At 46.7% G+C, this 18,607-nt stretch overlaps 2 protein-coding genes across 2 annotated transcripts in view; one reads left to right on the top strand and one right to left on the bottom strand.

Annotated features, from left to right (window-relative positions):
- Positions 1-178: 178 nt before the first annotated feature.
- On the top strand, positions 179-11,242 carry LOC114592449 (uncharacterized). The gene is made up of 6 exons (XM_028720578.2): positions 179-1,008; positions 2,550-3,083; positions 3,253-3,355; positions 4,738-4,826; positions 6,110-6,332; positions 7,879-11,242. Exons 1-6 carry the CDS (start codon positions 583-585, stop codon positions 10,671-10,673), a joined length of 4,170 nt encoding a protein of 1,389 aa, XP_028576411.2. The 5' UTR covers positions 179-582; the 3' UTR covers positions 10,674-11,242.
- Positions 11,243-14,984: 3,742 nt separating this feature from the next.
- Positions 14,985-18,607, bottom strand: part of LOC114592462 (uncharacterized) — a 28,739-nt gene continuing 25,116 nt past the window's right edge. The window contains 3 exon segments of the mRNA XM_077923616.1: positions 14,985-16,879; positions 16,882-17,865; positions 18,474-18,600. Of these exon segments, the coding sequence (XP_077779742.1) occupies positions 16,767-16,879; positions 16,882-17,865; positions 18,474-18,600 (1,224 nt within the window). The 3' untranslated portion in view covers positions 14,985-16,766.

Below are 18,607 nucleotides of genomic sequence, written 5' to 3' on the forward strand. Positions count from 1 at the left end.
ACGGACCTCCAGAACGAATTAAGTACTTAACCCGAGGTACCACTGTAGTTGCTTTGGGAGACGATCATCAGGCATCCGCACAACATGACCAGTCTAGCGAAGTTGAAGAATCATTGCTTTGCTTCTTCCAGTACACTGATAAAAGATTCACAAAATGTTTAGGGTGTGCGTACCCCCTGAGTACCCCCAGGGAAAAAAGCACTGGGCATTGCCATTCAAATAATGTGCGTGCACAGTGTCATGTGGTCGATTATGTGGGGGCAGGACCCCCCCACACACAAAAAAATATTTCATTCAAGTTGAAATCCCTGGACCAACAGCAAGGGTTAAATGGCAGAGTTGGATTCCTAGACAGGAAGGTAAATTTTTTTTGGGGGGGGGGTCTCCTCTAAAGCAACAAGGCTCCTCCCCATCCCTCTTTGGAGAGAAGCTGGAGGTTGCAGAGAGCGGGGATAAAGGAGGTTTGCAAGGTTGCTGCTTCTAAGCAGAGCTGAACCAGCCTCCCTTGGGCTTTGCAAGATTTTGCAGCAGCGGGGAGGAAAATTGCTCTCTTTCTGTCCATGTCGGGGGATGTCTTGAAGGATGAAGTCAAACTGCAAGATCGAGTCCCGGCTGCCCCCCAGCCAGGAGGAGACGCCCGTGCAGTGCTGGCCGGGGGGTGGAGAGGGATCCTGGGGAGGGATCCTGCGGCGGATCCTGGGTGAGGGGGGCACCCTCAGCTCAGAGGCGCAGCGCCAGCGTTTCAGGCAATTCCGCTACCGGGACCCCGAGGGACCCCGAGAGGTTTGCAGCCGACTCCATCACCTTTGCCGTCTGTGGCTGGAGCCAGAGAGACACACCAAGACTCAGATCCTGGATTTAGTGGTCCTGGAGCAGCTCCTGGCTGTCCTCCCCTCAGAGACGGAGAACTGGGTCAGGGAATGCGGAGCGGAGACCAGTTCCCAGGCGGTGGCCCCGGCAGAAGGCTTTCCCTGGTGTCAGGCAGAGGAGAAGCAAGGAGAGCAGCAGGTAAGGAGCATAGCATCCTAGAATTGTAGAGTTGGAAGGGACCACAAGAGGCATCTAGTCCAACCCCACCCAACATGGTAAAGGACCCCTGACCATTAGGTCCAGTCGTGGCCAACTCGGGGGTTGCGGCGCTCATCTCGCTTTATTGGCCGAGGGAGCCAGCGTACAGCTTCCGGGTCATGTGGCCAGCATGACTAAGCCGCTTCTGCCGAACCAGAGCAGCGCACGGAAACGCCGTTTACCTTCCCGCCAGAGCGGTACCTATTTATCTACTTGCACTTTGCTAGGTTGGCAGGAGCAGGGACCGAGCAACGGGAGCTCACCCCATCGCAGGGATTCGAACCACTGACCTTCTGATCGGCAAGTCCTAGGCTCTGTGGTTTAACCCACAGCGCCACCCACGTCCCTTTTGCCCAACATGGTACTTGAACCCATAACCCTGAAATTAAGAGTCTTTTGCTCTACTTACTGAGCTATCAATGAGGAGTTGTTGTTCTTGTCCTTTTTGTTCTTGTTGTTGTTCTCATCATCATTAAAACTTATTAGTCGCTTGCCACATTGTTATTATTATTATTATTATTATCATTGAAACTTATTAGTTGCTTGTCACATTTTTAGTAGTAGAAGTGGTAGTTTCTTGTCATCAAAGGTCTCCAAACAACTAACAGCAAAGAAAAATAGACAGTACATAATACCATGGGAGGGGGGGAGAATGGGGGAACATATAATACATTAATATTTCCTATAGTATTACATTTAATGATCACCATAATGAATTGAAAAAAACGTTTAAAAGTACTTTCCAAAAAAACAGAGTCCTTTCCATTGCGGATAATTCAGACTGAAATTCCCAGGTGTCAAAAAAAGTTATTTATGTATGCTACTACTGTGGCCCATGTTTCGTTAGCCCAAAAATGGAAAATGAGCGAGGTCCCAACTAAAGAAGAATGGCAACTTAAATCAATGGAATACACACAGCTTGCAGACTTTAAATATAGAATAAGAGAACAAGAAGAACATACGTTTAGAGAAGATTGGAAAATGTTTATTGAATATAAACACTTGAAAATGTTGGCAGCATTAAGATAAATTCAACAGTGTAAATAAGTTTTGATGGATGTAATAATGGAATACTAAATAGTAAAGTTTTTGTAAAATACGAAGGGATTTATGATACAGTGGTACTTTGGGTTACATACGCTTCAGGTTACATACGCTTCAGGTTACAGACTCCGCTAACCCAGAAATAGTGCTTCAGGTTAAGAACTTTGCTTCAGGATGAGAACAGAAATTGTGCTCCGGCGGCACGGCGGCAGCAGGAGGCCCCATTAGCTAAAGTGGTACCTCAGGTTAAGAACAGTTTCAGGTTAAGAAAAGACCTCCGGAACGAATTAAGTACTTAACCCGAGGTACTACTGTATGCAAAATGAACCATGGAAAGAGAAGAAGGGAAGTCATTGATATTTTAAGGATGTTTAGATGGGTGTTTTAAATTGTAAAACAGAAAATTTCCCGTTGGGCTCTCTGCTTTTTTTCTACAGGGGAAGGACTCGGTCGCGATCTGGAATCTGATTGCTAAACACTGCCTGGCCTCCAGACAGAATCTCGTGGAACGGTCAGGGGATACTTCGGCCATCTTGGGAGTTGCCTCAGATCTCAAGTCCAAGATGGCCGAGCAAGACTCGGTTGGCTCTCAGGCAGGAGGAGAACCTAGTGCAACCCAGGCTGGGAGCAGTGGCGGATCCTGGGAAAGGACCGCACAGGAGATCCTGGATGAGGAGTATGCCCTCAGCGCCGATGCACAGCGCCAGCGCTTCAGGGAGTTCCAGTGCCAGGAAGCTGAGGGACCTCAGGAGGTTTGCAGCCGACTCCACCATCTTTGCCATCAGTGGCTGAAGCCAGAGCGACACACCAAGGCTCAGATCCTGGATTTAGTGATCCTGGAGCAGTTCCTGGCTGTCCTCCCCCTGGAGATGGAGAACTGGGTCAGGGAATGTGGAGCGGAGACCAGTTCCCAGGCGGTGGCCCTGGCCGAAGGTTTCCTCCTGAGTCGGGCAGAGGACGAGGTGCAGCAGGTGAGAGAGACGGTTTTCATCCTGATAGTTTTCAAGGGCTTCAGAATATTACCCATGTTTATTTTCTGGAAATCCTCCAAGGAGGGGACAGCACACCAAGGCCTGATTCTGCCCCATTCCTTCCCCAATCCCTCTCTGTTTCTGATCTCTGCTGTTATTTCACCCACAGGACCTATTTTCGGAAGAGGCCGTGGACTTTGCTGCAGCAGAGAAGGCTCCATCAGACTCCACGCAGATCAAACAGGAGGAAGGTGGAGGTGCCACATCACTGGGTAAGGCTTAGTGTGGCATCATTGCCATCTTGGTCTTCCTCTCTCAGGTACGCCTAAAATAAGCAGGCCTCGGTCCAGTATACCTGAAGGGCCTTCCCTCGCCGTGAGAAGCCAAGTTACAGGGAACCAGGCAGAGGGCCTTCTCGGTGGTGGCACCTGCCCTCCCACCAGATGTCAAAGAGAAAAACAACTACCAGACTTTTAGAAGACATCCAAAGATAGCCCTGTTTAGAGAAGCTTTTAATGTTTAATAGGTTATTGTATTTTAATATTCTGTTGGAAGCTGCCCAGAGTGGCTGGGGAAACCCAGCCAGATGGGCGGAGTATAAATAATGAATTATTATTATTATTATTATTATTATTTCTCTCAATCCCATGTTGGGTACAAGCTGATGGCAATAAACAAACGTTGAGTTTCAACACTTAACTTCAACACTGGCTTGAAAGAGCCAAGCTTTTTATTCTTGTAAATCGTTCTGGGACTGTTATGGGAGGCAAGTAATAAATTCAATATGCAGTGGTACCTCGGTTGTCGAACGTAATCCGTTCCGGAACAGCGTTTGAGTTCCGAAACGTTCGACAACCAAGGCGCAAAGGGCAGTCTGCAAAGTCAGTGGAGAAAATTGGGGGGGGGGGGGAATGCAGCAGAAGACGTTCGACTTCCAAGGCGTGTTCAAAAACGGAAGCATTTACTTCAGGTTTTCAGCATTCGGAAACTGAAACGTTTGGCTTCAGAGATGCTCAAAAATCGAGGTACCACTGTACTAGCTACCTAACCCAGGGAGGGGGGGGAGAGAGAGAAGGCGAGAGAAAGGAAGGAAGGAAGGAAGGGAGGGAGGGAGGGAGGAAGGAAGGAAGGAAGGAAGGAAGGAAGGAAGGAAGGAAGGAAGGAAGGAAGAAAGAAAGAAAGAAAGAAAGAAAGAAAGAAAGAAAGAAAGAAAGAAAGAAAGAAAGAAAGTGTGGGTATTTTTGCCCTCTTGCATGAAACTGAAATGTTTCAAGAGTGAATCACTGCAATGCCAACTATGTGAGGCTTCCCTTACACTTGATTTGGAAACTTCAGCTAGTGCAGAATGCTGCAGCATGGCGGCTGACAGGAATAAGACCCTGTTGGCACATAACAGCCGTGCTCAAGGATCTGCGCCGCTTGCTCATTTGCTACCCAGCCAGGTTCAAGGTGGTACTATTAGCATATAAAGTTTTTTTAACCTCTTGGGATCAGTTTGCTTGAAGATACCAGTGGTGTAGTTCGATTACACGGTTTTGGCCATGCGAATGGGTGGTACTGTTTTGGCTGCACTTGTAATGAGCCCAGGACGACTTTGATTTGGAAATGCAAGGAATGGGAAGTAAATCTCCCCCCTTTTTCGTGTCCCTCTCAGGAGATGGATATGGCAGGATGCGGGCCATCTGTTGCGGCTCGTCTCTTCCTTGCGGTGGAGTGGAAATTGCATCTGTGCGGCTGGATCAGGTAAATATAGAGATCAATGGAGAGCCCAAAATGGAAACCCAGGGTGCCTCTGGACCCGGAAGAATCCGCACCTTCCCTCTCTGCTTCCATCAAAGTTGTGTGTCCAGAAACCAGGCCCATTCGGCCAGCTTAAACCCTGAAGTGCAACACCCAGCTAAATAATTTTAAGTTTAGTCTTACCAGCGTACCCCTTCTCGGGCGAATATAATTTAGGGGTAGTTTGCATAAAACAAGGGACGCGGGTGGCGCTGTGGGTTAAACCACAGAGCCTAGACCTGCCGACCAGAAGGTCGGTGGTTCGAATCCCCGCAACAGGGTGAGCTCCCGTTGCTCGGTCCCTGCTCCTGCCCACCTAGCAGTTTGAAAGCATGTCAAAGTGCAAGTAGATAAATAGGTACCGCTCTGGCAGGAAGGTAAACAGCATTTCCGTGCGCTGCTCTGGTTCGCCAGAAGCGGCTTGGTCATGCTGGCCACATGACCCGGAAGCTGTCTGTGGACAAACGCTGGCTCCCTCGGCCTATAGAGCGAGATGAGCGCCGTAACCGCAGAGTCGTCAGCAACTGGACCCAGGGGTCAGGGGTCCCTTTACCTTTACCTTTACCTTGCATAAAACAATTTTATTTATTTAAATTTGGGTACTGCCCTATACCTGTAGATCTTAGGGCAGTTCACAACATAAATCATATATATGCACAAATGCACAATTAAAAATAAGAACAAAACAAAACCAATAATCCCCATATTCCATAACACATTTAAAAAGAGCATTGAATGTCAATCATCCAAAGGCCTGGTTTAAGAGGAATGTTTTCACCTGGTGCTTAAAGGTCAAACCTCGGTTCCCAAACAGCTTTGTTTTGGGACATTTCAGCTCCCTAATGCTGACAACCCGGAAGTAAATGCTCCGGTTTTTGAATTTTTTTTGGAAACCGAATGTCCAAGGCGGCTTCCGCTTGAGTGCAGGAAGCTCTTGCAACCAATCGGAAGCCGTGCCTCGGTTGTAGAACGTTTCAGAACCAAATGGACTTCCAGAAAGGATTACGTTCGACAACCGAGGTTTGACTGTATAAATGAAGGTGCCAGGCGAGCCTTCCTGGGGAGAGCATTCCACAAATGGGAGCTAAAAAAAAAAAAAAAGTTTCTGCCATGTGCCCTTTGAAACCCTTTCACATATCCCTGGTGGGTACGTGAGAGAAGAGAATATATATTAGATCAATTTGTAAAGGGAATAGAATTTTGCCAAAGAGCAGGCTCCTAGATAAAGTTTATTTCCCACACCCCAGGTGACTTTTGAGGATGTGGCTGTATACTTCACAGAGGAGGAGTGGAAATTGCTGGATCCAGACCAAAGGGTCCTGCACAAGGAAGTCATGGAGGAGAATTGGGAGGTTGTTGCTTCTCTGGAGCAACAAGACCCTGGTGACCCGCAGGCTTCAGGAGACCTTCATGCAACCCAGGCTGGGAGCAGTGAGGAATTCTGGGAAAGAACCGTGCAGAAGATCCTAGGTGAGGCTCTCTCTTTTTAATTGGCTAAGACTCCCTTGTCTTCGTGGCTGATAAAATTAGTTGGCAGGTGCTAAATACACTAAATTTGGCATGCAGGTTACGTCAACCGCGCACCTGTAGCAAACCGTACACAGAGAAATATTGGTAGAGAATAAGAATAAGAATAAGAATATTTTATTATTTATACCCCCCCCCCCAAAAAAAAAAAAAAAATCTGGCTGGGTTTCCCCAGCCACTCTGGGCGGCTTTCAACAGAATATTAAAATACAATAATCTATTAAACATTAAAAGCTTCCCTAAACAGGGCTGCCTTCAGATGTCTTCTAAAAGTCTGGTAGTTGTTTTTCTCTTTGACATCTAGTTGGCTTCTCGCAGCGAGGGAACCGACAGAAGGCCCTCAGAGTTGGACCTCAGTGTCCGGGCAGAACAATAGGGGTGGAGACGCTCCTTCAGGTATACTGGACCGAGGCCATTTAGGGCTTTAAAGGTCAGCACCAACACTTTGAATTGTGCTCGGAAATGTACTGGGAGCCAGTGTAGTTCTTTCAAGACTGGTGTTATGTGGTCTCAGCAGCCACTCCCAGTCACCAGTCTAGCTGCCACATTCTGGATTAGTTGTAGTTTCCGGGTCCCCTTCAAAGGTAGCCCCACGTAGAGTGTATTGCAGTAGTCCAAACGAGAGATAACTAGAGGTTTGATGGCTCATAACACCTGAATGGCTCTCTAAACACTCCTGCTCGTTGGCTACATTCAGATTAAGGAAAGCTACTGCATATCAACCTAAGCAAGTTGTGCTTCCTTTTTTCTGGTTATTTGGCTATAACTTTTTATAGAATACAGACGATTGAACAAACTTTGTTGCATTGCATTCTTCATTAAATTATATTTCCCTTGATACATAATTTTATGGTATTACTCCCCCCCCCCAAAAAAAAGTGGTGTTGTGAGTCATCAGACCTCATAAATACACTTTTTCCAAAAGGTTTCCACAATTTTGTCCACTAGTGTGCAACGTACATTGGTCATCGGTCATGGATGCTTTAGTTGAGGTTCCTACGTTGAAAGAGGGTTGGACTAGATGGCCCTCAGGGTCCCTTCCAACTGAAGGAGCGTCTCCACCCCCATCGTTCTGCCACTGAGGTCCAGCACCGAGGGCCTTCTGGCAGTTCCCTCGCTGCGAGAAGCCAAGTTACAGGGAATCAGGCAGAGGGCCTTCTCGGTGGTGGCACCTGCCCTGTGGAACGCCCTCCCAGCAGATGTCAAAGAGAAAAACAACTACCAGACTTTTAGCAGACATCTGAAAGGCAACCCTGTTTAGGGAAGCTTGTAATGTTTAATAGACTATTTTATTTTAATATTCTGTTGGAAGCTGCCCAGAGTGCCTATTATTATTATTATTATTATTATTATTATTATTATTATTATTATTATTATTATTACAGTTCTGTGATTCTATGAAATATCATGTTAGGGATCATTAAAAAAATATGCCAACCGTTTAAAGCTCTTCTTTCCTTCTCACAAAGTATCCCTCTTGTTTCTGAAGGTGAAAAGCAGGATGAAGAAGAATCAAACATGGCGCTGTTGGAAAGATATGGATGCAAAGAGGAGGAGGAACAGAGAGCAAGACCTGAGCTAAAACAGGAGAGCAGGAACGAATTCTCTGCTTCTCAGGAAGGTGACATCTGTGAGATCCCAGCTGAAGAGAACCTTAACAACAGAAAAGAAAGCAGTCAGTGCCCTGTGTGTGGCAAAATGTTCAAATGGAAATCGAGCCTTTATACCCACTCTAAGCTCCACACAGGGGAGAAGCCATTCAAGTGTTCTGAGTGTGGAAAGAGCTTCAGTCAGAAGTCAACCCTCACTACTCATCAAAGAATCCACACCGGGGTGAAACCATTTCAATGTTCCGAATGTGGAAAGAGCTACAGTAGAAATTCGAGCCTTACTGCTCATCAGAGAATCCACACAGGGGAGAAACCGTATGTGTGCCCGGAGTGTGGAGAAAGCTTCAGTGAGAAGAGAAATCTCACTGTTCACCAAGGAACTCACACAGGGGGGAAGCCATTTCAGTGCTTGGATTGTGGAAAGAGCTTCAGTCAGATATCAAGTGTAAGCAGACATCAAAGAATACACACTGGTGAGAAACCATATATATGCTCAGAGTGTGGGAAAAGCTTCAATCAGAAAAGAAATTTGACTGTTCATCAAGGAACTCATACAGGGGAGAAACTATTTAAATGCTCGGAGTGTGGAAAGAGCTTTAATAGGAGAGACCGGCTTATTTTACACAATAAAATCCACAGAGGGGAGAAACCATTTAAATGCTTGGAGTGCGGAAAGAGCTTCAATCAAAGCTCAAGCTTTACTTCACACCAAAGAATTCACACCGGGGAAAAACCTTTTAAATGCTTGGAGTGCGGGAAAAGCTTCCGTTGGTCCAGCGTCTTGACTTTACACCAACGAATTCACACAGGTAAGAAACCGTATAGCTGCTTGGAGTGCGGAAAAAGCTTCAGGCAGAAGAGCAATCTCACAGCGCACGAAGGAATCCATACTGGGCAGAAACCATTTAAATGTTTGGAGTGCGGAAAGAGCTTCAGCCAAAAGATTCACCTCACTTGCCATCAGGGAACGCACACAGGAGAGAAACCATTTAAATGCTTGAAATGTGGAAAGAGCTTTCGGTGGGCTACCTCTCTTACTTTACATCAGAGAACCCACACAAGGGAGAGACCATACACATGCTTGGAGTGCGGAAAGAGCTTCAGTCAAAAAACCCATCTCACTTATCATCAAGGGACTCACACAGGGGAGAAACTATTTAAATGCCTGGAATGTGGAAAGAGCTTTTGCTGGGCTATTTCTCTTACTTTACACCACCAACAAATGCACACTGGGAAGAAAGCGTATATTTGCCTGAAGTGCGGGAAGAGCTTCAGGAAGAACTCCAACCTTAGATCACACCAAATAACTCACACAGCAGAGAAACCATTCAAATGCTTGGAGTGTGGAAAAAGCTTCCGTTGGAACAACTCTCTTACATTACACCAACGCCTTCACACCGGGGAGAAGCCATATGAGTGCTTGGAGTGTGGAAGGAGCTTCAATAGGAAATCCACCTTTATATTACATCAGAGAATCCACACAGGGGAGAAGCCCTTTAAATGCCCGGACTGTGGAAAGAGCTTTATTCGGAGAGACTCCCTCATTTCACATCAACACATCCACACAGGACAGAAGCCCTTTAAATGCTTGGAGTGTGGAAAGAGTTTCAATCACAGCTCAAGCTTCACTTTACACCAAAGAATTCACACAGGTGAGAGACCACATAAATGCTTGGAGTGTGGAAGGAGTTTTAACAGGAGAGGAACACTTAAATTACATCAGAGAATCCACACAGGGGAGAAACCTTTTAAATGTCTGGAGTGTGGAAAGAGCTATATTAGGAAAGACTCCCTTATTTTACATCAGAGAATCCACTCAGGGGAAAAGCCCTTTAGATGCCTGGAGTGTGGAAATAGCTTTATTAGAAAGGACTGCCTTATTTCTCATCAGCAAGCCCACATGGGGGAGAAGGCTTTTAAATGTTTAGAGTGTGGAAAGAGCTTCAATCACAGCTCAAGCTTCACCTTACACCAAAGAAGTCACACCGGAGAGAGACCACATAAATGCTTGGAATGTGGAAAGAGCTTTAACAGGAAAGGGGTCCTTAAATTACACCTGAGAATCCACACAGGGGAGAAACCCTTTAAATGCCTCGTGTGCAGGAAAAGCTATATTAGGAAATGGTCCCTTATTTTACATCAAGGCATTCACATGGAGGAGAAACCATTTAAATGTCTGGAGTGTGGAAAGAGCTTTGCTAGGAAAGACTGCTTTATTTCACATCAAAATATTCACACAGGTGAGAAGCCATATAAATGTCTGCTGTGTAGCAAGAGCTTCAATCACAGCACAAGTTTTACATCACACCAACGAACTCACACAGAAGAGAGACCACATAAATGCTCGGAGTGCGGAAAGAGCTTTAACAGGAAAGGGGTCCTTAAATTACATCAGAGAATCCACACAGGGTTGAAACCTTTTAAATGCTTGGAGTGTGGAAAGAGCTATATTAGGAAAAGCTCCCTTGTTTCACATCAAAGCAGTCACACAGTGGAGAAGCCATTTAAGTGCCTCGAGTGTGGAAAGAGCTTTAGTCCGAGAGATGCTTTTATTTCACATCAAAACATTCACACAGGTGAGAACCCCTTTAAATGCCTGGTGTGTGGAAAGAGCTATATTAGGGAAAGCTCCCTTATTTCACATCAGAGAATCCACACAGAGGAGAAACTTTGAATGTTTGGAGCGCAGAAAGAGCTTCAATCACGGGTCAAGCTTTTTATCACACCAAAGAATTCAAACATGTGGAATACATAAAGAGCTTTAGGAAGAGCAGGGACCTCAGTAGATGTATGCTCAGACTGTAGCATGATTTGTCACCACAGAGACAGCCTTAGAAATCATCAGAGACTGCGCATAGAGGAGCAACTATATATGTACAGACTTGGAATGTAGGAGTGTCATCTATGAGCAAGCAGAATAAAAGGGTCAAATCACATTGAAGAGTCCACCCAATAGTGAAACCATGAAACTGAAGTGTGGAAAGAAAATGTAAATAAATCTTCACACAGGGAGGAAGTGTCTAAAGAAAGAAGACTACAACTTTTCTGACCAATCACACTTTTATAGCACGCACACACATGAGATTGACAGTATAAATGTTCAGATATCTACGATTCCAAACATGGTATGTGGGGAAAGTGATTAGGGCCATCATCTTAACGAGTACAATGTTGTGATTAGGCATTTTCCTTGCCACATTTTGTGAATGAATCATGATGCAGTAGTCATAAGGGTCTTCACCATCATGGGGATAAATCACTCATAAGGAACTGTGGGATACTCGGGGGGGGGGGTGACTAAGCTTTGATAGAAGCTTATGAAGGTATGAATACTGGTGAGAGGGATAGAGGGAAAGTATCCTTCCTTTCAAGGGATGCGGGTGGTGCTGTGGGTTAAAACCACAGAGCCTAGGGCTTGCCGATCAGAAGGTTGGCGGTTCGAATCCCCGCGACGGGGTGAGCTCCCGTTGCTCCGTCCCTGCTCCTGCCAACCTAGCAGTTCGAAAGCACGTCAAAGTGCAAGTAGATAAATAGGTACTGCTCTGGCGGGAAGGTAAACAATGTTTCCGTGCGCTGCTCTGGTTCGCAAGAAGTGGTTTAGTCATGCTGGCCACATGACCCAGAAGCTGTACGCTGGCTCCCTCGGCCAGTAAAGCGAGATGAGCGCCGCAACCCCAGAGTCGTTCGCGACTCAACGGTCAGGGATTCCTTTACCTTTACCTTTACCCTTCCTTTCTCGTCATGTTAGAACTCAATGTTAACCTAAATAGTTCCATTGTTGTGTTGTGTACAAAAAGCAAGAGTTTAATTTGATATTGAAATGATTATATAGATTGATTGCTGCTCAGAATGGCATATAGGGAAGTATTACCTTTCTGTATAGGATGCACTTTTTCCCCTCCAAAAAGGAAGGGGAAATGTGTGTGTGTCCTATGGAGCGAATGCAGGCTTTTGCTGAAGCCTGGAGAGCGAGAGGGGTCAGTGCGCACCAACCCCTCTCCCTCTCCAGGCTTCAGAAAGCTATCCGCAAGCCTTGGGAGCTTGGCGGGAGTTCCCGCCGCCAGCCCCAAAGAGCAGGTCGAAAGGAACCCAAAGCCTCCAGAGCCCAGCGGGAACTCGCTGGGCTCCAGAGGCTTCGGATGAACGCACCTTGAATGCACAGAACGCACCTTGACTTAGAGGCGGAGAACAAGAAAAAAATTTTTTTTCCTGTTCTCCCCCTCCTATGGTCCGGTGCGTCCAATAGAGCGAAAAATACGGTATATACTGCCCTGTACCTGCAGGTCTCAGGGCAATTCACAGAAAAGATCACAATGTATAAAATAAAAATACAAACAATAACCCAATAACACCCCACCCCCAAGAGAGCCACATTTTAAAAGGGCATAGGATGTCCATCAAATGAACCAAAGGCTTGGTTAAAAAGGAACGTTTTTGCCTGGCACCTAAAGGTGTATAAGGAAGGCGCCAGGCTTTCCTGCGGAGAGCATTCCACAGAATGGGAACTACTGCAGAGAAGGCCCTGTTCTTGTGTTGCCACCCTCCGTACCTCTCAAGGAGGAGGCACATGAAGGAGGCCTCAGAAGATGATCTCAGGGTCCAGGTAGGTTCATATGGAAAGTGGTGGACCTTGAGGTATTGTGGTCCTGAGCCGTTTAAGCCTTTATAGGTCAGAACCAGCACTTTGAATTGGGCCCATAAAGTAATTGGTAGCCAGTGCAGTCAACCAGGATCTGTGTAATATGCTCAAAGCATCTTGCTCCGGTGAGCAACCTAGCCGCTGAAATCTGCACTAGCTGAAGTTTCTAAACCGTCTTCAGAAGCAGACCTACATATAACACATTGCAGTAATCTAACCTTGAGGTTACCAGCGCATAGACAACAGTAGATAGGCTATCCCTGTCCAGATAGGGGTGTAGCTGGGCCACCAGCCAAAGCTGATGGAAGGCACTCCAGGCCATCTGAGCCTTGAGCGACAGCAAAGGATCCAGGAGTACCCCCAAGCTACGAACCTGCTCCTTCAGAGGAAGTTTAACCCTATCAAGAGCAGGCGACCTCCCACCCATCTGCTCTAGTGAACCACCCACTAACTGAGCCTCACTCTTATCTGGATTGAGCTTCAATTTGTTTGCTCTCATCGAGCCCATTACCCAGGCAAGACACTGGTCCAGCACTTCCACTGCCCCACCTGCAGATGTAAAGAAGAAACAGAGCTGAGTGTCATCAGCATACTGCTGACGACGTACTCCGAAACTCCAAGCTTTTGCATACTTGTTGATCGTGTTGATGTTCTCCGTTTCTGAGATACGATAGCCGTCTTCAAATATCTAATAGTCTGTCACATGGAAGATGGAGCAAGCTTGTTTTCTGCTCCAGAGTAGGACCAGAACCAATTATTTCATGTTACAAGGAAGAAGAAGAAGAGGAGGAGGAGGAGGAGAAGGAGTTTGGATTTGATATCCCGCTTTATCACTACCCTAAGGAATCTCAAAGCGGCTAACAATCTCCTTTCCCTTCTTCCCCCACAACAAACACTCTGTGAGGTGAGTGGGGCTGAGAGACTTCAGAGAAGTGTGACTAGCCCAAGGTCACCCAGCAGCTGCATGCGGAGGAGCGGAGACGTGAACCCGGTTCCCCAGATTACGAGTCCACCGCTCTTAACCATTACACCAACTAAACAGGAAGAACTTTAGTTGAGGTTCCTGCATTGCAGGGGGTGAGACTAGATGACCCTTGGGGTCCCTTCCAACTCTACACTTCTGTGGTTCCCAGGAAATGCATAAAAAACATAATAAATAAAATTAAGGATTAGACGGATTCATGGTCTCCCAGTGGCTCTTATACATGATAATTAAATGGAATCAAATAGATTATGATCAAAAGGGAGGCAACAGCACAATACAGTTATTGAAAATTATATATTATTTATCATGGCTAGGAGGAATAGCTTGGCTTCTGTTGTTCATGCTCTCCTCCTTTCTGGCCTACTGTAATGAGCTCCCCTTGAAGACGATCAGAAATCTGAAGCTAGTGCAGAATTATTTATTCTATTTATTTATTTATTACATATTTATTCTGCCCTTCATCTGAAGATCTCGGGGCAGTTCACAGCATAAAAGTACAAAACAAAAACAAAATGCAGAATGAAAACAAGAACAAACCCATAAGCCACACCTCCCAAAAACACATTTAAAAGGACATAGAATGTCAATCAGCCAAAGGTCTGGTTGAAGAACGGCGTTTTCTGCCTGGCCCCTAAAATTATATAATGAAGGTGCCAGTTGAGCTTCCCAGGGGAGAGCATTCCTCAAGCGGGGAGCCACCACAGAAAAGGCCTGTTCTTGTGTTGCCACCCTCTGGGCGTCTCATGGAGGCGGCACATGAAGAAAGGCCTCAGAGGATGGTCTCAGGGTTTGGGTCAGTTCATATGAGAAGTGGTCCTTGAGGCATTGAGGTCTCAAGCCACAAAGCCCTGATATTGCCAACTTCCTGCTTCCATTGTAAAGAAGAGTAGCTCCGCTGTTCCTGAGCCACTGAAGGAGCTTACAGGCCTGTGTTTTTCAGCCTGGGGTCGCCAGATGTTGCTGGACTACATCTCCCATCACCCCCAACTCTATGGGAATCAAGCCATATGAGGAATGGTTGAAGGAGCTGGGTATGTTTACCCTGGAGGAGACAGAGGAGATATGATAGCCATCTTCAAATAACTAAAAGGCTGTGTACAAATAATAAATTGTTGTTGTGCAGATGGAGCCTAAGTTTCATGAATTCTTTATGCTTGCATTATTTTTGTATGTGAACTGCCTTGAGTTTTTAACAGAAATGCAAAGTGGACATTCCTTTCTTTTCCATTTCATTTCATTTCTCTTCCCAACCCTCACTTCTGCTTTCCTTTCCAATAGGTGCTTAAAGGCCGCTTATATCCACAAAAAGCTTTAAACTTGAATTAAAGGAAACCAGAAGAAACACGCACGCACGCCAAGAGTTTAATATAAGCAATGGTTTATTGTAACAAATGGCGACTTAGATTAGAGCATTTAAACAAAACTGAAAGGCTATGTTACTACTGTCTGTAAAGCAGCCTTCATCAACCTGGTGCAAAACATGGGTTTGGTAGTATAGTTGCCATCGGCACAACTAGTGGTCAAGGGTGATGGGTTTTGTAGTCCAAGAAACCTGGAAAGCACCAGGCTGGCAGAGGGTAATGTGAAGGAAGAGGGTGACAATACTTGCCAGCACAGTCATAGGATCCCCAAACATCCTGGGTTGTATTCAACTAAGTGCTCCTCAGAGTAGACCCACTGAGATTAATGAATAGGGGTCCTTTACCTACTTTAATCTTTCAATGGCTACTGGCAATGATGGAAGCTGAGCACTGCCTTCACAGCTGGGGGCAGCAATGCTGCTGAATGCCAATTTCTGGAAACTGCAGGAGGGGAGAATGCTCTTGTATTCGGTTACTGGTTGCCAGTTTCCCCACAAGAATCTGGCTGGCCGCCTTGAGAACAGGATGCTGATCCTGGCCTGATCCAGCAGCCAGGCTTTCCTTACGTTCTTGCTGTGGGATGTGAAACAGGAGAGCGGTCAAGTACAACATCTCTAAAGTGGTCATAAAAGGGGATGTCTGGACCAGCCAGTCGGAACTTCCTGTTTCTCTTAGGCTGGGGCAGACTTCCTCTGCATGTGACTAGAGGTGGGCGTGGCCTCACCTGCCCAGGTAACAAAAGAGCAGGACTGGTCAGCCATCTCTCTCTCTCTGACAACATCCATCGAAGAAGCAACATCTGCTTAGCCTAAGATGCTCTCTTGGCTTCCAAAGGGGCTATCTCCTTATAGGATAGTTTCCAGGTATATTACTTTTCTAACTTAAGTCTGCTTTCTGGGATCCAATTGTGAACAGAATGTGTGAGTAAACTCTTTTTATACTTTTATAGAAGACTGTGTCATGTCTTATCTTTTTACGAGGGACTAAATAGGGAATTGACGCGGGTGGCGCTGTGGGTAAAACCTCAGTGCCTAGGACTTGCTGATCGCATGGTCGGCGGTTCGAATCCCCGCGGCGGGGTGCGCTCCCGTCGTTCGGTCCCAGCGCCTGCCAACCTAGCAGTTCGAAAGCACCCCCAGGTGCAAGTAGATAAATAGGGACCGCTTACCAGCGGGAAGGTAAACGGCGTTCCATGTGCTGCGCTGGCTCGCCAGATGCAGCTTGTCACGCTGGCCACGTGACCCGGAAGTGTCTGCAGACAGCGCTGGCTCCCGGCCTATAGAGTGAGATGAGCGCACAACCCTAGAGTCTGGCAAGACTGGCCCGTACGGGCAGGGGTACCTTTACCTTAAATAGGGAATTACAGTGGTGCCTCGCAAGACGAAATTAATCCGTTCCACGAGTCTCTTCGTCTTGCGGTTTTTTCGTCTTGCGAAGCACGGCTATTAGCGGCTTAGTGGCTATTAACGGCTTAGCGGCTATTAACGGCTTAGCGGCTTTAAGAAAAAGGAAACAAACTCGCAAGAACTCGCAAGACGTTTCGTCTTGCAAAGCAAGCCCATAGGGAAATTTGTCTTGCGGAACGACTCAAAAAACGGAAAACCCTTTCGTCTAGCGAGTTTTTCGTCTTGAGAGGCATTCGTCTTGCGGGGCACCACTGTATCAACGAAACTTAGAGGCTTTAGCGAGCCTGAGCAAACACATCCGCTGTGCAAGTTTTAAAAGGGGAATGTTACTCTGCTAAACTGTAGAACTTGTTAACACAAGTTGGAAAGGACATAATCAAACAATATAGCCTCTCCTGCATCCTTGAACATTCCCACACTTGCTTCCAACACTTCTACATGAAATTCCCGTGCGGATTCTCCGATGTGGTGTTAGGCCTGTTCCGGCCAAAGCTCTTTCCACACCTTGAGCATCCGTACCGTTTCTCCTGTGTGGCTCCTCTCGTGGGCATGGAGGCTCGAGTTCTGACTGAACCTTTTCCCACATATCAAGCACTTGTAGGGCTTCTCCCCTGTGTGGACCCTCTGGTGCCTAGCAAGGTCCCCGTTCCTCCGGAAGCAGTTCCCGCACTGCAAGCACTGAAATGGCTTCTCCCCCGTGTGGCTTCTCTGATGTGAAATGAGGTTCGTGCTGTTGACGTAGTTCTTCCCGCACTCGGCGCATTTAAAGGGCTGCTCCCCTGTGTGCAGCCTCTGATGGTTCCTAAGGTTCCACTTGTGGCGGAAATTTATGCCGCACTCGGAGCAGGCGTAGGGTTTCTCCCCGGTGTGGATCCTTTGGTGCCGTGTGAGGTCCGTGTTCTTGATGAAGCTCTTTCCACACTCGGAGCATTTGAACGGTTTTTCTCCCGTGTGGATTTTCTGATGGGAATGGAGGTTGATTTTCTGAGTGAAGCTCTTTCCGCACTCGGAGCACTGAAACGGCTTCTCCCCTATGTGGATTCTCTGGTGTGTCCTGAGGCTCGAATGCCCACTGAAGTTCTTCCCACACTCCAAGCAGTGAAACGCTTTCTCCTCTAGGAGGACTCTCTTATGGGCCTGGAGTTCTGAACGGTGGCTTAAGCCCTTTCCGTACTCGGAGCACTGAAGTGGTTTCTCCAGTGTTTGCGTTCTCCGTTGAACATTAAAACTTGGTTTCAAACCAAAGGTCTTCTTGCACACGGGATGCCTATTCCTTTCTTTTCCTTCCGCCATTTTGTCTTGGGTTGGGATTTCCTGGACGTCACAGGGTTGATAAACCACAGAACTTTTCCTTCCCTTCTGTTTTGCTTCCGTTTTCCGCCTCCACTCTTTCCTCTCTCTACTTCTGTCTCTCTTCAGTGACGCGCCACATGGTTCTTGCTCAGTCTCACTCTTCCACGTGAGTCTATCACATGCTGGAAAAGAGAGGTGGGGCAATGTAGTAAGGCCACAAGAGAGTAAGGGAATTAGTTTGGAGCTGTAAGACAACAGACAGTCCTTTTTATAATCCACTACATTGTGGTGAGGATAATAATAATAATAATAATAATAATAATAATAATAATAATTTATTTATACCCCACCCATATGGCTGGGTTTCCCCAGCCACTCTGGGAAGCCCCCAACAGAATATTAAAAACACAATAAAACATTGAACATTAAAAATTTCCCTAAGCAGGGCTGCCATCAATTGTCTTCTAAAAGTCAGATAGTTGTTTATTTCCTTGGCATCTGGTGGGAGGGCGTTCTACATGGAGGGCACCACTACCGAGAAGGCCATCTGCCTGGTTCCCTGTAACCTCACTTCTCGCAAGGAGGGAACCGCCAGAAGGCCCTCGGCACTGAACCTCAGTGTCCGGGTTGAACAGTGGGGGTGGAGACGCTCCTTCAGGTTTACTGGGCTGAGGCCGTTTAGGGCTTTAAAGGTCAGCACCAGCACTTTGAATTGTGCTCGGAAACGTATTGTTTCCTAATGTTTACAGTCTGCTTCTGACCCCGGAGGTGAAAAAGGAGGAAAGCTTACACAGAGAGGACACGTTCCAAAAGTTCTCTTCCATGACTTCCCTGTGCAGGTCTCTCTGATGCGGATCCAGCACTGCCAGCTCCTCCTCATTGAAGTACACAGCCACGTCCTCAAAGGTCACCAGGCCCTAGAAG

This window comes from Podarcis muralis, chromosome 2, assembly GCF_964188315.1.
Source record: "Podarcis muralis chromosome 2, rPodMur119.hap1.1, whole genome shotgun sequence".
NCBI classification, from domain to species: domain Eukaryota; kingdom Metazoa; phylum Chordata; class Lepidosauria; order Squamata; family Lacertidae; genus Podarcis; species Podarcis muralis.